Here is a 23,919-nt window from a genome sequence, read left to right as displayed (position 1 = left end):
TTTTGCATGATTTAATTTGTTTCTGTTTGTTAAAAAGATAAAGACTGAGTATTTAAAAACTTTGATTTTAAATTCCATAGCAACGTAAAACTTTGAATGAGAAAGGACGAAAATTCTGATACACTAGTTGCATCATCTTTAAATCTATCGACTATTAAGTCAATACCATTGTTTGAAAATATAAAAATTTGTATTTTGTCATCCAATCGACTTACAAGCATCACTAATCTTATCAAATGCGCAAATCTATTCGTTCTTGATCTAAGCAGTAATATGGTTAATCTTCCAATGTAAGATTTGTATATAGATAGAGAACTTGCCCGACCATACATTTTGGAAAACATTCCGAAAATTAAAAATTTTATATTTGCACAAAAATCCGATAAATTCCTTCAAAGACGTCCGTTTTCTAGGAGACGGGGCACTTTCACTTGAAGTTCTCACGTTATTCAACACCCCACTCTCTCTTCGCCCTCAGTACAGAATAGTCGTGGTCAATTATATCCAGACACTCAAAGCCCTTGACCAACACGTCATCGCTGATAACGAAATTATTCAAAGTTTTCAGATTCCAGAAAAATTCTCATCTTTAACCAACAACTTTCGCACGTGCCTTTACTTACATCCTCAAGTATTCGTTGACTTGTGTTGTAGGAGGTCGACAGAAAATGTCTGATGAAGGAATATCTCCGAATTCTTAATTCTGTCAATAAAATTATTGCAAATTATTCGCCCATCCACATCATTCAAAGAGTGTTGCGAGGATATTTTGCGAGAAAAAAAATTCAAGAGAAGTACGCATTCAGATACACAAAACATGTTTCCTGATCTAATTATAAATTAGACAAAGGTAGATACAAATGAGGATAACAAATCATTTCAAATATCCCAATTTAAGGACGTCTTTATTGTATTTAAATTCCAATTTGTATAGATATTAGGATGTGCCCGTCATACGCAAAAGAGTTGAGGAATTTGAAAACCCTTTGAGAATATGTGAAGAATTGGCCAAAAATTATTTTCTTGTTTAGATTCAACAAATAATTATTAGAAAAAGACCCAACTTTTCCCTTTGCATAAAGAAGAAATGAAACTGAAATATTCCGACATTATCGCTCAAGAGGTTTATTAATCTTATCCAATAAAAGTAGAAATGTAAACTTGCTAAGCACACGAGAGAATCGCATCTGAATATTCACAAATGCATGGAAAATAAGCTTACTCCGATGAAAAAGCTACCAAATTGCAGCAATTTCAAATTGCCTCCACCAAAAATTTACAAAACAAGCAAAAAATATGAAATAACCAAAATAACCGCAGAAAGAGTTTCTTTCGCTGTTTTACATATAAAAAGGATTTAACCGATAGACTAAAAAAGTCAAACTTATTTGAAGAATATAAATTACATAAAAGTCAGATTCAAACAACAAAAGCAATTTGTCTCCTCAAAAAACAGGACGAAGCACTCAAGTAAGATATTACACTGAAAAACATAATAGTATTCGTCACCAAACAGAAATTAATAATGAAATAATAAAAACTTGCAAATGTGATCAAGTTAGAGTAAACCAAGAGGCCGCAGAAGACGAAATTCTCATTAAAACAAAATCTTACGAACATAAAACAAATAGATTTATCTCAGCTCAGTTTGTAAATCAATGCAACAGTTTAAAAAAATTAATGATTGAATAATAAAATGAATTCTTTTATCATTCAAGGAAACCATCATCGTAAATAAATGATTAGTAATTTATTTAAAATGTGTTTTATAACTCGGGCGATTGACTGCCTTAAAGTGAAATCACAACGCTCTGAATAAATAGACTGAGCAGAGAGAATAAGTGTTAAATCCTCATTAGATGAGGTCGTCTTGGTCAGTTTATTCATTCAATTAATAAAAGAACAGTTTTTAACAAAAATCTCACAATCTATCAGACCGAAATGCATGAACGGAATGTCTGATTATCAGAAACTTGGATTGATGTATTATAGGTTTTAAAGTTCTCATATGACTTTAATCAGGAGAGACATAAGACTTTTGTGCATAGAATTTAATTAAAATACAATCGGCTACACTTTCAGAAAAATCTTTTGAGGTAGTCTGACAGTAATTATTCATCGAAAAAGTAGTTTTGGTGGAGGTTGTGGTAATCTTTGCTTCACGTGGGAGTCAGTTTTATTCATAGTAGTTGATTAGAAGTTGTAAATACAGTAGCGTGCAAATGTTCCGGACTACCCAATTATTTTTCAATTCTATGTATATATTTGACAGCTAAGGCTTGACGTTCTTAGACAAATTTGAATATCAAATGAATAAATAATTTTTGCACTTTTTCTATACAACTTTACAATATTGAATTTTTAGCAGTCACTAAATTTTGACCTAATCGAAGTTGGGATTACTTCTCAACAACCTTCGATGCACGTGCCAGTCGAGAAATTATATAAATACGATCTTTTGGCACACGAATTGAAGTTAATCCACAATGCAAATGTGAACGTCGTACCACTGGTTCTCACATGGGATGGAATAACATCCAAATTTTACAAGCACCAAAACTCTCTAAAAGTCGAGGATTCAATTCGTGCATATGTCCAGAGGATCGTGATTAAAAAGACATTCAAGAACATACGTCCGGAATACAAACTCTTAGCTACGTCGGCAAATACTGTAACAAGTATGGATGTTGGGGCAATCAATGAATGACTGAGTAGGGGAAGTAGCTACTACGAGACATCAGAGGAACCTGTTGAGTACATGTACGCTGAATCCCGGCCCATTAGCCTGGCAGAAGAAAGCGGATCGGTAGCAAAAAGAAGTTATCATGATAAAATATTTCTCCACCTTAATTAATTTACTAATTTGAATAGTGTAAAAAATTAAAATATTTATTTAAAATTTTCCTTGTTGATGCATCTTGGTCACTTTATACAGCAGAAGCTGTATTTTTTCCTCCAAAGGGAAGATGTAAAAAAATTTATGAAATATAATTATTTCGACACCCCCACAAATGAGCATGTATTAAATAAAGTGTACTCCCTCTCTACAATAACATCTCGTTTTGGTATGAATAGGGTAATTACCTTCTAGCCTTCGCAGTGGGGACTGCCGAAGCAATCGGGACACTTAAGCTAAGGACTCACTTTGCCATAGTTTCACATATCTTTCTGAATGTGGGATATGCCATAGCCGGAACTGTCGCATTTGTGGTGACGGCGGCTGTCGTTCAGAATTTGACTGGAAGTGACAGTGTTGGATGTCTTGTTCCTGCGGGATTGGTTGCCGGGGGATTGGTTGGGAAATTCTACCAGTCGAGGCTTGTGGGGACATGTCTTGCCATTGGTCTCTCAACTATGATACCTCTTTATCGCTACGGACGACTTGCTGGCTGGGGTGTTTGCTATCCACAGCTTCCACAGAGACAGGACGGTTTGTTTCTTCAGTATATTAACTCATAACTAATCATATTTTGATTTAAAATCACCTAATTTGACATTTTCAGTCATTTTTTGGTACAAAATTTAACTAAATGGAGACGAGAAACGTTTACCTGGTTAAGAGGGAAATCTATTCTACATAAAATCCTGAACAAAGGGGGAAGAGTATAGAGGACTGCCGGATCGTTTTATCTCGCAACTGTTTCTGTGGAGTTCTCGAGTCACGAAAAATGGTCTTGTTGTCTTGAATGAAAAAGCAACAACCAAGAGAAATCTTTTAATTCTTTAAAAAAATATTGCTGGCATTTCTGCTTTGTTAATTCTTTTAGCGTTTTGTCTTTCATAAAAATTAAACATTTAAACAGTCTTAATCGAAAATATTATTCGGATTAAACCAAAATACTAAAAGTTTAAGTTATTTTTGAATATATGAGATTTTAGTTGATGTCTGCTGTATTCTGCATGCATTTGCGTCTTCGGCAATGCTTTCCTGGATTTGGCCAATTCGGCTGCTGTGTTGTTCATAATTCGCCTCAAATGGTTCAGAACGATTTCATTTCCTGTTCTTTTCTATATCACCATATATCAAGAGATTTACAATTATCTCTTCGTCGAGCATAATTTTTATTTTCCTAATTCGACTTTTTAGATCGTCAATTTCATCTTTCAAGACGTTGATTGAAATCCTATAATTCATCTGGAATAAAGTAAAAATGCTAAAAATTGGAACTTTATTTGACGGAGGACACAAATTCGACCCAAATTTTATTTTGAGTTTATTTTTTTGTGAGTCGTATGCTACGAATTGGTCGTTTAATCGACGAATGTAATATTTTAGATTTTCCATTACCACAAGTTCTTTTTCGTGCAATATTTTCCAATTCTCGTCGTTTGAATTTGATTTTTTAGTTTTTATTTTTCTCAGGTTACCAAATTCGGTTAAGCCCAAATTATTCAATTTTTCGTGAAAATGTTTATTGAGATTAGCTACAATGTTACGTATTTTTAGTTATTTTTAGTTAATTCAATACCTCTTTTCTTTAAATTTTTATAGAATTCTCTAAGCAAATTTAATTTGGTATTGTTAATTGAATTTTGATTTTGTATTTCACGTAAATATTTTGTTTGATTTGCTAATTCCGTGCCTATTTTGACTTTTATTGATTACTTTTTGGATATTCTTCCGTTTTTTCTAAACTTGAACTATTCGTGTCAGATTCATCGGATATATCAGAATTAAAATCTTTTTATTAAATTAATCATTTCGATGAAAACCATCAGTGTCTTTCGTGATATTTGGATTCTTTTCAGTTTCAAAAATCATTTCTTGACTTTTTTCGCTTGAAAATCGACATCTTTTACGAGGAAAATCGTATTCAGTATCATTTTTGGTATTTGCATTTTCTTGTAAAATTTAAATTAAATAAAAAACTTTTTTGTTTAAAGTGGGTTTTTTCATTTTGAATTAACGATTTTCTATTCAGTTTAGTTTTAATTAGTTTTGCATCAGATTGTCTTTCTTCGTCATAATTATTTTCTAGATTTTCCGATTCTCTATTCAGTTTACATCTCAAATATGAATACTCAATTCCTTCGGTTTTATCTGTGTCAAGATATTCGGATTCATTTTTTTGCAATCTTGATCGGTCATCTAAGTCTCTGTTTTTAAATATTCATCATCAACTCTCTATATTTTTCTCTGCTATTTCGCTGTTTTTCACTAAACCCTGTTTTTGCATTGCTTTGATTACTCCAAAAATCTCTGTGATTTACAAAAATTAAATTACTCTGTGTCGTCTGACTGTTCATTGATCTGTTGATTTACGGCCTTTTTAATGTTCCTTAAGTTCTTGTCCGAGCTTTTTTCTTGCCTATAAGCTAGTTTTCCTTTCTTTTCGATATTTTCCAGTACTATTGTATTTTGCCTTCTTTGTTGCACGTGATTGATTTGTTCCTCTGAAGTTTCCGATTCTCTATTTTATTTTAAAGTTCTAAATATGACTAACTCTGAATCTTGAGAGAATTCTGGTTCGGGATTTACAACACTATGTCTTTTCCGGATAATCGTTTTGTTAACATTTTCAAATTTCTTTTGTCTTGGTCTGTTTTCTAAATTTCTATAACAGTTTTTATATAGGTTATTGACTTCTTCCGACTGAGAACAATATTAGTTTTCATGTTTAGATTATCTTTCGTTTTCGGTTTTTCTTTATAGCTTTTCTTCTCTTCAAAGATTTCCCGTTTTTTCTTTTTTTCACTTACAATACTCTCAAAATTTCTATTTTATAGAAATATAAGACAACTCTGTCTCTTCAGAAGTTCCATTAAATTCTTTATTAGTTAGCTGTGTGAGAGTTGCGGGTCTCGTATTTGAGCTTCTTTTTGACACAAAAGCTCCTTTTCTTTTATTTGTAGTTTTCAGGGGAAATTCCACTTTTCTTATTTTAGATTACTAAGTATTCACTTTTGCCTATCCAGGTAACTATCTTGGATTTTTTTATGAAATATTTTATTAGATACTGACTTTTCATCCAAATTGGCTAAACTTTTAGAATAATTTTCAACCTATTTTTTTAATTTCCATTTCCTTAGTTTTGTCAGCAGATGCCATTTCTCCGTCAATTGAATTCTCGCTGCCATCTTCATCGGAGGTGCCGCAAGCTATTTTAAGAGTATTTAATAAGTTGAAATTTTTTGAAAATCAAAATTCAAATTCACTTACTCTGAATGGCATTCAAATCATTTTTATCGACGTGTTTCAACAAAAAGATTTCATTGGAAAATTCAGTTCCATTGACATAATTTTTGACTTTAAAATTGATTTCCTGTTCTCGAGTTATCTTAATGAGCATTAAAAAAATATTCAACCAATGTGAAAGATCTGCCAACGTTTTTTAAAAAATTGTAACGACGAGTTGGAATTTCATACTCGTTCAAGATCTTTCTAAAGTCTTTCAAATTCATTTCCATTTCTGCTCTTTAAAAAGTAAAAATGATCATGCAACCTGACTATTCCTAATGATTCTGCATATTTTGTCATTTTCACCAACCCCAAGTGACGTTCACTGTCCCAACATTCTATCGGCCAGTTATAAATATGAAGTTCAATTCGCTATCTATTGACGCTCATATTTATTACATTGACTGAGATTCGCTTCATTTCTTTGGTTGACTTATTCATATGTGATTCGTTCCTAGTAAATGTTGTAGTTATGCTTGTGTTGCATTTAAATTGATATCGACATTTTCAAGCGATTTTATAGTTGATTTCACTGATCCGTGTTCATAATTTATTGGTTTGATATCAACTTAGAGCATTGATCTGTTTAAAATTAAGAAACAAATTTCTGAACGACAATATAGTTGACACAGAAATGATCCAGTTGAAACTCGTAGTTTAGTTTTTTTTCAAATAAATTTTATAAATGAGGAGAAAGAATTGTACAAAATAGAAATATTGCGTTCTATTCCAATCGGTACATTTGCTAGTAAAAGTGCACTATTTCATGTCATTTCTGAAATTTGCGGTTTCCAATTTGTCACTTTTTAACTGTTGGAAAACAAGTTAATTTATGAACAGTTAGAAAAGGGAGAAAGATTGTTGAAGACTACGCGGTTCCCAGCTTCACGGATTGCAAAGCAGTTTCCGCGGATTACGGCAATGGGCTCTCTCTGGTCGTCCCTCTTTTGGCGATTCTTCTCCCCAAACCGCGTAGGAAACAAAGCGACTTGCGGCCAAAGACCTCAGAAGTCTCAACGGCGATGGGCGTAAAAACGAAATTGGAGAGGTGACCGTACTTTAGGATTTTGAGGTCTTCGGCGCGATTGGAAGCAAAGCCTGGGTCGACGGCCGACATGGTTAGGTTCCCGTTGGAGAATATGTCACAGCAGGTAGAATCCCATATAAGGGATTTTCCTTGCTCAAAGGGGAATGTAGTTAAGCCGTCAGAACGTTTGCCGTCACCTCTGTCCAACCGACAGGTTCGAGGACGGACGGCACCCCGGCAGCTTCGAGGGAACAATCCACGATGTCGTTCAGTTCACTGTGGCGAGGCGCACAGCCTGCACTGCGGGGGCAGGAGGGGGGATGTAACCCGAACTCGTCCACAGTTCTGCCACAGCGACATTTATGGGCCTGACAGATTTTGAACCCGACACGTAAGGAGATAGCGATTCTTAGGCACTCGGAGTCCAGGAGGTTCCCAATTGAAGGGAGGGGGAAGGCATCAATCCAGGCACCGCTGCCTGGTTGACAGCCTGGACGGAGGCAGGCGAGCCTGTTTTGGTTAAGTTTCGGAGTGAGTTCTTCGTACAAAGAACGGCATACAATCTCGTCCCACTGGCGCTGGTAGTCCTCGGACTCAGACCGCCTCGAGTCAAACCGGGCCTTCCATAAGAGACCTGCCGCGACGAAATCGGCAGACACTTTTCGTTCGGGAAAGTTTCGGAGAACGACGTCTGAGAGTGTGCGGGAGGCAGAATGAGAGGACAGATAAGCCGGAAGAGCCAAATCGGAACAGGATCTCAGACCAAGGCCGCCCCTGTGCACAGGTAAGGTCTCCTGAGACCAGCCAGAATCATCAAAAGAAGATTGCATAGGGAGCTCATACCGAGCTTAAGGATGTAATCGAAATCAGATAGGAGGTCACTTCTGTGGAAACAGAGTGCACATCTTAGCGTATAAAGGACCTTGGGGGCGGAAAAGTGATTTCGCAGGATGAAAAATGCGACGTGAGGCTCGATGTTTTTAAGCCTCTCGATCATTTTAGAGAAATTCGATATTTTTACCGAAAATGAAGTTTCTAGAGCGGAGAGACCCATGGGAGCCCCAAGGATGGATAGATTAGACTTTTCGGTAATACGAACGTCTGGAAGAATATTGCGGCAAACAGAGGAGGCGGCAGAGAATAAACTTTGTTGAAGGTCGATATTCACAATTTCAAATTTATTTGCGTTAATAGATAGGCCAATGGCCGAGAGGGATGAGAGGATAATCCGGAAGTCGTCAAAAACGACCTCGGGAGGACCACAAATAGTTGTGTCAGCTGTTAAGCTGTTTGTTTTTGGAATGATTAAATTTTGTTCGAGTGACCTGTCTATTCTGCTTTATCAACATATCACAACTTTTGAAAAGTCTCAACTTCTGTTCTTGAGTAAGAAAGCATTAGACAATTTTGCTGACTTGTAGTCCCCTTAGTTTTATTCAAAATCTCAGCAGAATGTCCAAATAGCTAAAATCATTTCGGAATATTCTACTTTGAAATCGCACCTTTCATAATCTCATAATTATAGTAAAGACACAAAATTAGGATTTTAAATTTAAGACAAAAAATCTTTTCTAATTACTCCAATTTGGGTCTCTTGTAGGCTGGCTCAATAAACATTGGATTTTTTTCGGCTTCCTCGGCCTTCTTGAGAATAGCAGCTCTTATGTCATAATCGTCGGGATCCTTGACCTTGACGGCCATCTGCTGCAACAAATAGTGGACCAACGTCGACCCGGGCGTCCCCAACCGTCCATTCAAACCAGGACCGTCAATGGGGACATCCGGCCTGCAAGTCAATTCGGGATTCTTCCTCGCCTTAATCTCACGGATCACTCGACTGCGCTCCTTCTCTTCCTCGAACAATGGAAGTGCCAGTGCTATGTGAATGATACACACGACTGACGTGTCATCACTTGTTTGTTGTGAATGAAATGCCCCACTCTCGAACACTTGGTCGGCTTGCTCAGCGATAGCAGCACTCCCTTATTCGAGGTTTTGTCGTCAAAGTGGATTCGGACTGCCCCGTCGAATCCAGCAGTAGCAATCTGGTTGAGTCGGGCATTCCACAACACCCGAGTGGCAGGCTAATGGATTAGTGGACTGACTACTGAGGGGAGGTCGACCCGCTTCACCACTTGGCATGTCTGCTTGTCGACACACACGATTTGTGAGGGAATTGTCGACTTGTGGGGAGTCTGCGTGACAGTCACCACCATTTTATCATTGGGGGAAAAAAGGACATCCGTTCTGCCTAATCAACACAACCCATACGAAGGACATATATTGCACAGAGACGAACAACTCCCCAACGGCTCTCCAAACTTCCTAATGTCGAATACTTTGAGAGTGTCGTCCCCTTTCCGTAATACACACACAATACCCGATCTGGTCGCAATGGTCACCCCGTCAGTCGATACAGCCACGCCAGTCACATTCCCCGAGTGGGCTTTGGGCATGCACATTTTGGGAGTAATCTGTCAACATAACACAGGGAAACGACGAGGATGGAGGCAGTGTCCCACGCCTGCACCATTCCGTCGTCCGTCCCCGTGAAAATGAGTTTCCCGTCGTTGGAATAAGCAATGGCCATGGCACACGTCCTCTTTCCCCGACAGATCTTAATGCACTTGTGGTATTTCTCCGCCACAGTGTCGAGTCTCCACACCCTCACCGACCTGCCTGGTGATATTCCCACAACCCGTCATTGGCCGAGGTCATAAACTCGTCCCTGTTCAGAGGATTCCAACAGCAGTCATTCAGCACTGAAATGTGTCCCTTTGACATGGCCACACTCATAAACCTTGGTCTGCTTGACGTCCATGATGTACTGGAATCCCTTGGCTGTCGTGTAGGCAATTTCCCCGTCCCTGTCGAGGACGTGGCAGATGTGGGCTGCCCCTGTCACCAGAATCAGCTCTCCCCCACTGCTGTGCCGAATTTGCCCAATGTTTTGCCTTCACGTGCCAAGTGTGGATACCTCTCAAACAACTCGCAGGTCCGAAAGGATTTCAGTCCCGCGTTCATTCCAGCAAAGTCCCACAGTTTGAGTTCCGAGTCGTAGCCGCCAGTCGCCATTCTCGAGCCCGAGGAGTCGATGCTCATCGCGGTGACCTGAATTGTTAGTTTTAGCCCACTTTCTTGTCAGCGTGCCAAATCTCGGCGAATGACGAACTTGGCACATTAAAGAACGTCGATTCTGCGTCTTCTTCGGAATTTTCGTCGCTTTTGTCATCGTAAATTTCATCATTTTCGACAGTTTCTGTCACTGGTTCATCTGCCTCGGATACTTACTTAGTGTATGTTTAATATTACTGTTTTGAGGAGTATTTTCCAGTGCTTTTCTAAACATTTCTTCTAAATCGAACTTTCTAGCCATTTTGCCTATAAATAAGGAGTTATTGTTTGTTAAATGTTTACTTTTGTTTACACCACCTCGAAATGATGCCATTTGAAAATAATTGTGTTATTATTTCGATAAATAATATTATAAAGTAATTATATTTTTACTTCTAACATTCATAAAAATTAATTCTTTAATTTGTAAAAGGTGAGGTCATTTTTGTATATTCCAAGGAAATCCCGGCAGAAAATACGATCAATTGCTACGTACAACAAACTTCTTACAGGCTAAATATGAAGACAAAATAAACATTTATAGTCCCAGTTCTGCCTTTTTTCCAGTCCAATTTTTGAGGAAATAGAGCGGATAAAGTGTGGCTGCTTTCCATCCCTTATCTGAGTCTCCGTGTTTTTGTTTAGTAAACTTTCCTAATAAAGAGGTAAACTATTTTTACAGCTTTTCTTTCTTTTGAATCTCACCAAAAATCTAAAATATTCAAATATTTTTTTAATTAACTGACTAAATCAACTTTTTTAAGGACTGATAACTCTACGAGACAGTTTTTGTTTTCTCTTGTCGGTCTCAACTTTTAGGCAAAGGATGCCTGACAGCGTGAAAGTAACAAATAATCTTTTTGGCTAATTTTCGGTTCAGTCATTTCTATAATAGATTTATATCTATTTTCCTCCATCCTTTTATTTTTTTATTTGCCTTGTCATCATAAAAATGTAGTCCTTTTATATCATAATATGCGCGATTGGTTGAGTAGTCGTAGTATTCCGAAACTTTAAGAAGATCTATTTATACGCATATCGTTATTACCAAATATGAATTAATTATCAAAAGTGTATTCAATCCATTTAATGTAGAATATACACACAAAGTTAATAGTACCTGGTAGGCCAGAATGCAGCTGAAGATTATGCCGAGAACAATGAAGGTTGTATTATCATTTTGTGCTGTTTTCACGAAGCAGCCTGACGATATATACTTCGCTACGTGTAAAAAGAGGAAAATCACAACAAGAATATTCGCTGTGGGGTAAACTCTTTAGAATTGATTTAGCCAGAGTAAGTATACGCACAATACTTTTGTTATCAAATTTTTGACAATGCTTTCTAATTTGAACACGAACTAATATATATTGACAGGAAGAGCATTAAAAAATAATATTGCTGAATTGTCGACAGATATGTTCCCGATTTCCATAAAAGATTCTTATCCTTCAATTTGTAAAAAAGAAAAAAAATTGCTTCAGTTCTCAACGTGATTAAGTGTGGACAAGCTTTCTCTTGTCTCATCGACAAAAACACAAACAGGTTGTTGTCAATTGAAGATGACCTCTGGGCCTCCTTAACAATTCTAAGTAATATGTGCCGCAGGAAAAAAACCTGTTTTTAAGCACCGCAGGCGAAAAAGGCTGGGAAACGCTGTTTTAGAGTGTTTTTCTACAATCACCAAATCTTTGTCAATCCACCCATTTCTGTACTCGACCCGCATACTTTTTAGGTTCTCCTCATTACAGTACTTTGAATAGTCTGGCGATGTTTGTAAAAGTTGTTTTAGAATAATTATCATTGATAACTAATTTTATGGAATTTATCCTGTTCAAGGAGACACCCAATTTAATGTTCACGACATTCTAGCAACCATTCGATATTCAATAGTTGTCGCACTATTAGGTCATCCTTCTGAAATAATCCCCAAGACTGCCAGTTGACTGGTCACCAAAAAATTATTTACCTAATAAATACAAAATGATCGATAACCAAATTGTATGGAGGTATATCGTATAAGTTTGGTCAATTTATTCAGGTGCTCATACACAACCCCAAATCAACAAGTTTTATGAGGTGGGGATTTTGTTTCAACGGTATAATTATTTATTAAACTGGCCCAACCCAGATTTCTTCCAATGAACACTTGTTCGCCTCTAAATGCCATGAACACATTGCAGGGAGAAATGTCTTAGAGGCCACTCCTTCTTTTCTCTATATACCCATGTGACACTCGCAAATATAAGAACTCCATTAGTTCTGTGATACACGCCGTATTGTACAAAAGATGTTTTTCTCCTTCCAAAAGACAACTTTGGACTGAATGTTTGTTTATCAATTGAAAGTGTCGAACTCCGAAAAGATGCACTCCAGCAATCCTCGTTGACTAAATGTCAGAAAAGGACAGGAACTCTGAAGACTGAGGGAAAAGTTTAATATTCTTTAGATTTGTTTGCCGCATGATTTGTAGTTTCCTAAACGGTTTGCTGTCACCTCTCATTCTATTTTGCTTAATAATAATAAAACAAGTCCTTAAAATATACACAGAATTACTGCCACTCATATGCAATCTCGATATACACTCATTTTGAATGAGCACAGATTAAACTACAAAACAGACAATAAAACTAAGAAATCAAAAAAGTCAGCCACACCTTCCTATAAACCCCCTGACTAGAAGGAGTCCGAATGAGCGCCATTGGAGGGGAAATAGAAGAACATAATTCTCTGAATCGTCCAGTCAGACAAAATCCTATTCCAATGGACCGACCCAGTCTTCTGCTGTACATTCCCTCGACAACTCGACCTATCACGGGCCTCCCTCCACCCTCGACCCCATCACTGTGACATTCAATGTCCTCAATTCCAGGCAACACAATCTGAGAATATTTGTCCACCATTCCTTTGCCCACGCACTCAACCCTCACTAAAACAATGCTTTTCTCCACCTCCTCGAACGAATTCTCCATCTTCCGAAACAATTTACAGTTCACGACGACTTTCGACCGAAAACCAGTCCCAAAAGCAGTGAAATCAAGCTCTGAGAGACTTCTAGCCACGGAATACGGTTGCTCAGAGACCTCGCTCCCAAACTGAGACCAATCAATCGAAAATGGGTCGGAAGTGAATCCAATCTTCGAATAATTTATCCTCTTTGACGGAGGACGCCTGGAAACTAGAGATTTCGGCCTACTTTTTGTGTGCCTCTCTCAGCTGCAGGGTCTGTTCGGTCTGATATAGCCCAGAGGCAACAGTGTCGGGCCAAAGAGAGGGAATTTCGGAAACCCAGCAGAACTCGATACACAGAGAGTGCCACTCATCCAGGCCAATAGACCGAGCCCCTCGGAACACAGAATTGAGCCAAAATGGAACTCCCCAGCCACGGGGAATCAACATGCTCCAACTATCAATCACCGGGAATGCAGAATTCCTCTGGAAAGCAGTATCTCTGAACAAAATGACTTCAATGTCATCCACTCTATCATCAGAGGAACTGTTGGAAAAACGATTTGGTCGTCTGGGGTCTTGTTCTAGTCTATAATTAGGGTCCCACAGTCTCGAAAATGAGGGAAAACTCCGACTGGGAACACGACTACAGTCCGAAGCACTGCATGAATCGTGTTTTTGAGTCTCACGTCTTAATTTGGGAAGAACAGATCGAGGATCCCCCACTTTTAATGTGACGACGTCGTTCAAGTCGAGAATGTTTTGAGTAAATGTGGTCGAGTAACACTTTTGTATCTGTTTGGTCATAAACCACTGAGGATACCGCGTCTTTATAAAACGAGTGCAGTATCGCGGATGACTGGACACCCGTCAGTCTAAATCGGTTTATTTGGCCGGTGATGTCCTCATTTCTGATGTCTGTGTCAGCCAATACTGAATCCAAGGCGCTTTTGAGAGATTGAGACATCAGGGGATGACAAATCAGCCATATGACACGGTCCCCAGAATTCTCCAAGGAAGGACTCCAAAGGAAGGTCACTGGGCCTATTGGGACTCCTTCCTTCGAATAAACAAACAGACTGCCGGCGGAGTCCCCCTTCGAATAGCACTTGGCCCCGAATGTGAGTCCTTCGTAATCAGGGGACCAAAACTCGACCATTTGACTTGTTTTCCAACCATCCGAGTCTTGAGACAAGAAGAGTGTAATCCCCGGCCAATTCTCGCCAGGAATGAAAAGAAATGTCTTGAATTGTACATTTCTCTTGCAGTGTTTTGATTCCTGGTCGCAGAATCTTATCAGTGTGTTTTGTGGGGATCCGCCATCCCCATTTGTCCTCCACGTGAAACCGTTTGCTGTGCCAAATGTGTGTTTCCAGCCACCTGAGACTGAGTTTTATAAATACGTGCAGCGTTTTGAGCGCTTCTCGTATTCGAGAGCACGGGAATTGTGTTTTTTAATATTTTTTGTCTTTTTTGTTTGTGAGTTGTAGAAACGAAATGCAGCGGGGACTCGTCGGGGGTGACTGCTCGCTGCTCTTCGGCGAAGATGCTTCGGCAGAAATTGCATGCTCGTTTTGGCTTTTGCTTTGCATTTTGATACAAAAAATGTCAATTCGGGAGCTCTGGCCGCCACAAATTGACTGGTGTTAAATTCTGACAATAATTTATGTGACTACCGTTTTCGGGAATAACTGTTTTCTCGTGCATTTTATGTTGTGTATTTTTGATGTGATAAGTATTAATAATACCACAAGAAAATAGAATGAATACTCGTGATTACGTTGTACTCCTGGATCCCAAAATAATTAATATTTAATTTATTCACATAAAATTTGAGTTTTAGGTCTTATAAAAAGTCAATTTTTTAAGAATGATACAAACAACAAACACACACATCCGACCTTTGATGAGTTGCAAAAAGCACTTATTTTTTAGACAATTTTCCAATAAACTAAAATTTCTGTTTTTATTTTCTGTTCCTATCTAATTTCACTAAAACAAATCTCTCTCCTACAGGAAATTTAATCTACTCTTTTGAAGATAAATTCACATATTTCCAGAAAAATCAACAATGGGATTATTGATTATCTGAGAGATTTTGGTCAAAATGTCATTATATGATTTTTTAAAATCATACGACAGTCTGAAATTTATGCATGGTTTTAAGGAACAAGATCTAATAAAAGTTGGAAATAACTCTTCTTCAAGAAAGAAGACAGTTGACCACCTTTACGCGGGATGTCGGAGAATGCTCAATAATTTTTATTTCAGAATAAACAAACATGCTGTTAAATGCTTGCACTTAAAATTGTGCAGGAAATTGAGAATTAGAAATGCCGAGAAACTCTAACCCACCCAGTTGGTAATTGAGACTACTTTAATAAAAAATATGAGAAAATGTTTAATCTTAGAGATCATAACCAGAATTGGAGGTATCCTGTCAGGCACATTCACGTCAGTATTAATTCTGGCCTAAACATTGGCCGAGACATGAATGTAATTTTTGTCTTGAATATATTTGATTTATTTTGTAATACTGGATTTGGTCTTGGCCTGGAAACACTTTGTTCAAATAAATGAGATGTACAAAAAAATGCCCAAAATTCAAAATCAGACAGAACATGTATCTAATTACATTGACAAATTAACCAATGAGAAGACTAAAATCGGAGCACAGAGATTTGCTCTGTCGACTTTAGACACCACCTTCTCATCTTAGAACGACCAAGAAAGCCAGAATGGATAATTGTTTATGGTCTTTAACTGCAATCCAGATTTGTAAGTATCCGGCCAATATTGAGTTCCTGTCACTGCAACGAGTCATTGAAGGAGAACGAGCTTGATTTTCCAGTGCGGTCATTTTCTTTTGTGAAACCTCACGCGAACTCTTACTAATCGGATTAAGTCACTATGCTGAGTTTATAAGTGAAAATACAACGACGACGCAATTCATTTTCACTGATAAAAATTAGAAAAAATAATAATTAGAAATACAAGCTGGTTGTCTCGACTAGTCCAATAAATTACTTTTCCTTTTCTTATTAAAGTAAAAAAGAAGTCATGTTCAGAATAATTTAATTTATAAAAATGAGAATTTGTCTTTAATAAGATTATTGAATTTCAACTCCACCCCTCCAAACGCCCTTCTATCCGCCGCGTACGACTCGTACTCTTTCTTCAGCCTCCCTATTCCCGTCCTGCCAAAATATAAGTAAGACAAACCCACAAACATGTTTCCTCCTTGAGACATTGGCGAAAAAGCGTTCGAAGGCGTACCTGATGTGGCCATTCACGAGCATATTCTCCCCACTCATCCGACATAACACAGCCCGGCCAATGTCGAGATCTGAACTGCGGAGAAGCACTGCCCGAATAACAAACTGGCCTAAGGGGACACCCTTCTTCTAAAACTAGGGAACACCAACCGACCTGCATGACTGCACACAGACCGTCGAAATCGGCCAGCAAATTGCAAAATCGGGCGAAAATAGCAAAGAAATGCTCGTCTGGTAACACTTGGCAACTCTCCATCAAATCCAGCGAGTTCTGTCCATGTAATACAACGAATACTCGAAGAACATGACCCGGATTCCTCTTTTCCGAAAAGAGTAGATATCTGGCGTGGGCACTGATGAAGCCACAGTCCACCTGCAAGCCATGTTTCTCTACCAGACTCCATATCTGGTCGACATTCCCAATTCCAGAACGAGAGATAACTTCAATGAGGATTGTCAATATGATTATGTTCGGAACAACTCCGTAGTGCTCAGTCAATGACAGAATTCCCTTCTGCCCCCCAACAAACTCGAATCTTCCCTTCGGAGTCTCAAACCTCCGTGCCAATGACTCACATGATTCCTCAGTGATGAGGTCACCGGACTCAATCAGTGAAGGACTCGCCCTTGTCTTTGCCAATTCACTCAGTGCCTGGGGAAGGACGTGTTGTGGTTTGATGATGGACTTGAGGAGGTACACAATGCTCATCTCATCAGGCTTCACTCGACTGTCGGCCATGAGACGCCAGCACTGCCAGTGGGGGACAAATGACACCTTTAGGGTATACAGGAAGGAGGAATGGGGACATTGGCCTTCCAGATAGAGTAGATTGTTGTAGAAACATGTGTTGAGGGATTCTTTTTCGGCACTGTGGAGGGAGTCACAGAGGGACAATGCCTTGCCTGTCTGCTTGAGTCGCATTAGGCACTTGACAGTCAACTAGGCGACCAACCCAAATGTAGGACTGTTTGATCAGCAGATTTGAGGATATTTCCGGATTCTTGTTCTGGGCCACGTCGTAGAACACGGAGGCAGCAGCTTTTAGAGCGAATTGAGTGTTTTCTGCCCTGGCAAAGGCAGTGAATAAAGCGGAGTATGTCTGGGAGTCTGTTTTAATGTCCTGTTTTAGCATCTGGGAGTAGTCCTTGCACTGAGACCTCGTTGTAGTAGGAGAAGCACCTCCTCGCTAGTCCGTGACTGGCCAGTAACTGGATGACTGAACAGTAAATGTAGGACGAGGGGATGATTCGGTCTTGTTTCAGCAATTCGAACTGATGGACTGACTCAATTATCTATTTTTGATGAATTATATTCTCACATTTTTTGATTTAATATGCTTTTTAATATTCTTGTAATAAATTCTGTCACGACGATTGTCGAATTTGCGAAGAGGCCGTTTTTCTGTGCCCGCCCATCTGCGGTGGTTAGAGTGACAAATAACTCTTCCTCGGAGGACTGCTTGCTGGGATTACGTAATCCCCTGTGGATCCCCCGCTCGCATGCCCTGCCTATCGACAATAGAGAACGCAGCATAATAACCACGATTGTTTATTTTAAAATTAGCTTATTAATATTAAGTCTTTCTAAAATATTATAAGATAATGCCTCACTGCCGTTTCAGTAAAGGCGAGTTCAGGCGACGGAAAATGTTCTAATGTATTATTATTCATCAACAAAACCAAGTTCTCTTTATATATCGACTTCTCCTGAAGTCTCCGATTTATCTGTCGGTGACTTTCCGTGTTGAGAGGCGAATCTACGTGGGATGCCAGCAGTTTGTCGGCGTTGTACTCCGATGACCAAGATTTACGGTGAAACGGTCTGATTTGGAAATCATTATTTTTGGATTTTTCAGACGGGGTTCGGGGGGTTTTGTTGACCTTACCCAGGACCATCCCCATTATTGTGTTGAAGTCTTCTTCCTTTTTGACGCTCGCCAAAAGCTTAAAGGCTTCCCGGTATTCGGGGTCGTTCAGGGAGCTCACAATGGTCTTGGAGAAATCCTTCAATTTTATCCCGGGGATTTTTCTTTTAATTAAAAAAGGGTCCCACCGTGTTTTCTCCAAATTCCGCAATTCCGGGATCGAGGATCCGCTGTCGTAGATATTGATGTTTTTACTCATCAACTGCCATAATAAAATATACTAATTTATATGAGTGCCTAATCGCCCGAATTGAAAACATTGCGTATGGGTTCATTACGTACAAATTTATCACTTGGATAAATTGGTGTTTCTGATCTAGATTTTCTTCCTTTGCTCGATTTTCGACTATACGGCATGACCCGCACAGGGATAGACATATAAAGAAAACGTCCCGTAACACAGTTAACATTACTGAATACTTAGAAACTCTTGGTTGAAACCAATTAAAGCTCACCCACCCTAGGAATATCACTTCTCTTATACAAATATCACAAGTCCGAAATTATGAACTCAGTATTAGAGAAAAACATGATTCGTCAAAAAACTTTCAAGTTGTATTTTTAAATTGTGACGAACTGCGCCACCCCCTGTCAAACCCTTCCGAAGTTAGATTTGTTCAATATCTTTTTATCACTGTCTTGTGTCATAGTACTCTAGATTGGAGGCCAATTCTGATAACCTGTACTATATGAGGTAGCATATAACTCGGTGTTCCACAAATCATGCTCATTATTCGGAAAAAGAAATGTATCAATTATTTACACAAGTTACATTTTTTAAACTAGAGAGATACAAAAAGGTTAATTTAAATATTATAATTTGGCCCTAAATGGCTGATAATTGGTTAGAAATAATATCATTTGCCAATGAGGACACAAATGTCTGTTACATTCGTGTCAGAGGTGACTTCGAAGACGACCATTCTTAAATAATTCACCAACAAAACCCATTCGATCCCAACAGGCGAAACGTTTTTGAGGAATAAAATATATCATTGGTGACCTAAATATATTCGTGTACTGCAAACCTGATTATCAAATGTTTTTGTAATGACTCCGTTTTTGTGAACAATTAATATTTCATTTTCAACCACACCTACCAATTAACTACAAGACGGGTCACAGTAATCATCGGCGTAGTAAGGAAAAGTGACCTTCATGTTACTGTCCAGTACCCCATCGGCGTTGGAGATTAAAATGTAGTCTAATCAGGATTACTCACTTTTTTAACTGTGAAATCCAAGGACAATCTTATCTTGGTTGATTTGGTGAAGGAATTTGATCTGCAAAGAATTTTGTTTACATTCATCTGCAATAACAAAACAAACGCACCAATAAATGACGCAAACCAGTTACTTGACGAATTAAAGTCAATTCCCTTGAAGTTGATTTGGTCAGAGTCGACATCACTATGAAAACAATATGAAACTCAACTTGATTTTGGCCCCAAAGCAAATGAAGGGATATGGGTCAGCCCCTCGAACAATCGGGGACACCACCGGTATCTGCGAGTATGGAGAGCTCAGTTCCTATTACAGTCTGAGAAGGCAGTAAACCTTAACAAAGACATACTGTCTCCATTCAGTGTACCAGCGAAACAGGATTACTCTCTCGGCGGTCTTGACCACGAGAAAATCGGAAAAAAGGCGTTTTGAAGGATGGAAAGGATTCCTCACTGCGTAGAAGGCCACACACTTCTGGATGTTGGCCTGACCAAGAACAGTCAACTTTGTTATAAATCGACGCCAAAGTTGGTCATTTCTATCAAATGATAAACATAAAAACTTTTTAGGGTTCATTTCGCTGTCCTTACTGAAAAAGAAAACCTTCAAATCCAGCTGGAATACAGTGAGTTCCCGACCTAAGTGAGGTCAAGGGGGTACACACCTTCGAGACACGCAAGTATCACCACAATGTCGTGCATGTTCACATACAGCCACACTGTTTTGCAAGGAACTATCTACGGACAGTTTCGAGGACACAAATACCAATTCGGGACTCCTGTCGATCGACTCAGTTAAATCCTTGAAGTAAATACCGTTTTCAGTTGCAAATAATATTTTTTGGTCTGAAATGATGTTAAAAAATACGTCTCGTTCGCGGGTCAATCCAGTAGTCAGTTGCATAAATCCGACCAAGTTGTATATTCGAGCATATGTTGACAAGTTGGACCCCCATCTGCCACACTTTACAACAGGATGACCAACCAGTGAGAGATTCTGGATCCCCAATGAAGAACTGTCTGTCTATTCTTATTATTGTACACTGCAACTTTATATTTGCGCCAATCAGAGATTTCTGCCCCATCGCCCTTCTTATTATCCAAGTTGTCTGATTTATCTTCACAACTCCTGTCTGAAGACTTTTCCGATTTTGCTGCTAAAGAATCTTTAGACAATGCTATTCTAACCGCAAGCTTTTATCTAATAGTTGAATGAGTGACCACTTACTGTTTCACCTTGATCTGAAGTATCATTTTGAACACGAATCTTTTCTTTGGAAGAAACCTGTCAGAGTAGAAATCAGCAACTGAAACCTCCTTGATTGTCTCCTCACCGTCTACGATGGAGTGACTACCATCCTACATGTCTATAATTATTAACAATACGCTCTCGGGGTGTTCCTTTGCGTATTTTTTGAAAAAATATTTTTTTACTATTCGCAAACCAAGTTTTTTGGTCAGTGTGGAGTTGGTCAAGAAGGGCATCTCTTTTAGACAACAGAAATATACAGCAAGGCAATCAGCTGCAGACGGCCTCTTCTTGGCATTCTTGGTCAAACTTTTGCAGACAAACAAGTGAAAGGACGAAGACCTGTCCGTACTTAAACGTGCAGTACCATCTAGACTGGTCTCTCAAAGTAGGACTGGTGTAACTACTCTTCCCGATTACTGTCAAGGCGTCCATTGGGTGCATTTTGTAGAGTGGAGGGACGGTCTCTGCCAACTCGATGGCAAGGATTCCCACACTCCACACATCGCACAAGTAGTCGTACCCCATCGACATCTTTGCCGTGATCACCTCCGGAGCCATCCTGTCAATGAGAACACCCACCACCAGTAGGGAGACCCGATTATGGATTTCCGCTTGTCCAGTGTCCCCACCAATTTGGCGGCAATTCCAAAGTCGGCTTGTCATTAGAACGGTCGGATACCTATTTTAACCGTTCCGTCTGTGGTCAACAATATATTGGCCCCCTGGAATATTAGTCAACTTACTTTGATGTCTCGGTGGACGTTTTTTTGCTGGTGAATGTAGTTCAAGCCCTCCACGACACATTTGATGGAATAAGCTATTTCTGATTCGTCGAGTGGTCCCAGGCAATTCACAATCTCGTTGAAAGGTCCCCCACCGCAGAATTCCATAGAAATCCACAATTGTTTTCTCCTAAATACATTATAATTCTGAGGTATTTACCACAAGAACACTTCGTAGAACTCGACCACGTTCACATGCCTGCACCTGATCATCGTGTTGATTTCTTGTCGGATCAACAGCAAGTCGCCGCTGTTTTTGACTGACATTGACTTGAGGGCGCAGGTCACCCCGTCGGCCATTCGAAAGGCCTGAGTGAAATGAGGACTTACCTTGAAGACGCTTCCATATGAACCAGCTCCTATTTTCTCCTTTATTGAGTACGCTGTGTTTGGGTGTTGAAGCTTTACGCCGAGCATATTTTTGTGTCAAATATTTTTTTGAAATTTTTTTAATAAAATGATGAAGAATAAAACATGAGATTACTAAGAAAATTATTACAATTAATGAAGATTGCCAACAAATACAACATTAAAAGTTTTTTTTAAATAAATACTTTTCGATGAGTGCAACTAAACTCATAATAAGTTAGAATCTAAACTCATAATAATCTGTCGCATATCTAAATTTTCAATGTAAAATATAATTAAGCAAACTTTCATAAACATTCTTCAATAACAAGTGTCTTAGCCAAGGAGAATTTTGTACTGATATGTTTCTATAATTTTAAATTGAATTTTGAAGGAAATTTCAACAAACGAGGATGTTTCATCACAATTAAGAATATTTTCATAAGTTGTCCAAATTCTTCACGACAGAGCACTGTTGATTCCATTTGTGATGGGTAATTAAAATAGGAGCACTGTTGTTATTGGAGACTGGTAGAATGGCCTTTTTTGGTTTGACTCAGTTGGGACTCCAAAACGTATTCGAACACTACGCAATCACACCAAGTCAGTTAGAAAACTCAGTGGCTAAACTAAACGACGATAAATACAGGAGCAGACGAAGGACTAAGGACCCGTTCCAGACCAACAGCACTCCAATCACTGAGGCTCAGGAGTATGGCGATTTCTACCGGGACCAGCCACTATCGGAAGTCTATCCCTGGACCCGGATTAGACGAGCAGTACACAAGGACAGCGAAATGACCAAGTGCTATTTAATTATTATTTCAGATTTGTAAAATCAATGTCAAGAACCAATAAAGAATTTAGTTTATTTTAATGCTAACATTTAATAACTAATTTCACTTTTTCTTGTGTCGGCTCGGCAATGTCAAAGTTTGGGCATTTAATGCACGAGCGTAACATATACAAAAACAGCAAAATTGATTTCGTAAACTTGGCTCAACAATTCCCCCAATTTGCCTCACACATCTACACACACAAGTCAGAATGGATCAAAAATTTCCACGAACCGGATTCACTACGAGCAGTCACCTCCGCCCTTCTTTTGCGAGATTTCGGACTGAAGGTCGACTTGTTTCAGAACAGACTAATCCCCCGACTGCCTCTGCGAGTGAATTACATTCTTTGGATCGAGGACCTGTTCGAATCGAGAAGGCACCTGCTCGGTCTCGACATTGGGACGGGCGGCAGTTGCATTTACCCTCTCCTCGGGGCTCGCTGTAATGCCTGGCAGTTTATTGCCACTGAGACTGACAAAGTGAACTACGAGAGTGCCTGCAGGAATGTCAGACAGAACTCTCTCGAACAGTCCATCCAAGGTTAGGGCTGTGTGTGATTGCCAGTACACTTGGTGGACCCCTCTGACGACCCACTGCAGGTAGTGCGGGACAGTCCGCCCATCGACTTTTGCATGTGCAATCCCCCCTTCTTCGACGTGGCCGACGAGGCGTCATTCAATGGACTGAGGGGGTGGAAGACTGAGAGGAACACGAGTGGGGGAGAACTGGCCTTTGTGTCCCGCATTGTCGAGTCCAGCCTCCAATTGGGCTGCAAGATCTCGTTTGCCCACCACACTGACATTGAGGGTGTACACTTCCATGGTTGGACGGAAGTGCGACCTCGACCGACTCTGCACTCTTCTCCGAGGGAGGGCGGTGTGAGTCCAGCGGGCAGTACTGTAGATACGCCATGCCACCACCACCTTCTGTCAGGGGAATGTGATGAGGTGGGGAGTCGCCTGGACGTTTGGGGAGACCAATTTGGAGACGGGTGGGAAGCCCAGGAAG

General features: G+C 39.3%; 1 protein-coding gene and 1 long non-coding RNA gene across 2 annotated transcripts; both read right to left on the bottom strand.

Moving 5' to 3' along the window:
* Positions 1-4,042: 4,042 nt before the first annotated feature.
* Positions 4,043-5,059, bottom strand: LOC115227709. The gene is made up of 4 exons (XR_004997135.1): positions 4,714-5,059; positions 4,470-4,681; positions 4,169-4,425; positions 4,043-4,135 (listed from the first exon to the last, which is right to left on the bottom strand). It is a non-coding gene; the product is annotated as an uncharacterized LOC115227709 (long non-coding RNA).
* Positions 5,060-21,093: 16,034 nt separating this feature from the next.
* LOC118761063 lies at positions 21,094-23,732 on the bottom strand. Its single transcript, XM_036498713.1, has 3 exons — positions 23,642-23,732; positions 21,885-22,126; positions 21,094-21,854 (listed from the first exon to the last, which is right to left on the bottom strand). The coding sequence occupies exons 1-3, from the start codon at positions 23,730-23,732 to the stop codon at positions 21,627-21,629; spliced, it is 561 nt and encodes a 186-aa protein (XP_036354606.1). The 3' UTR covers positions 21,094-21,626.
* Between the last annotated feature and the right edge of the window lie 187 nt (positions 23,733-23,919).

Source organism: Octopus sinensis, unplaced genomic scaffold (genome assembly GCF_006345805.1).
Source record: "Octopus sinensis unplaced genomic scaffold, ASM634580v1 Contig07101, whole genome shotgun sequence".
Lineage (NCBI taxonomy): Eukaryota > Metazoa > Mollusca > Cephalopoda > Octopoda > Octopodidae > Octopus > Octopus sinensis.
Note: the sequence above shows the minus strand (reverse complement) of the source record. Positions and strands in the feature narration are given on the sequence as shown.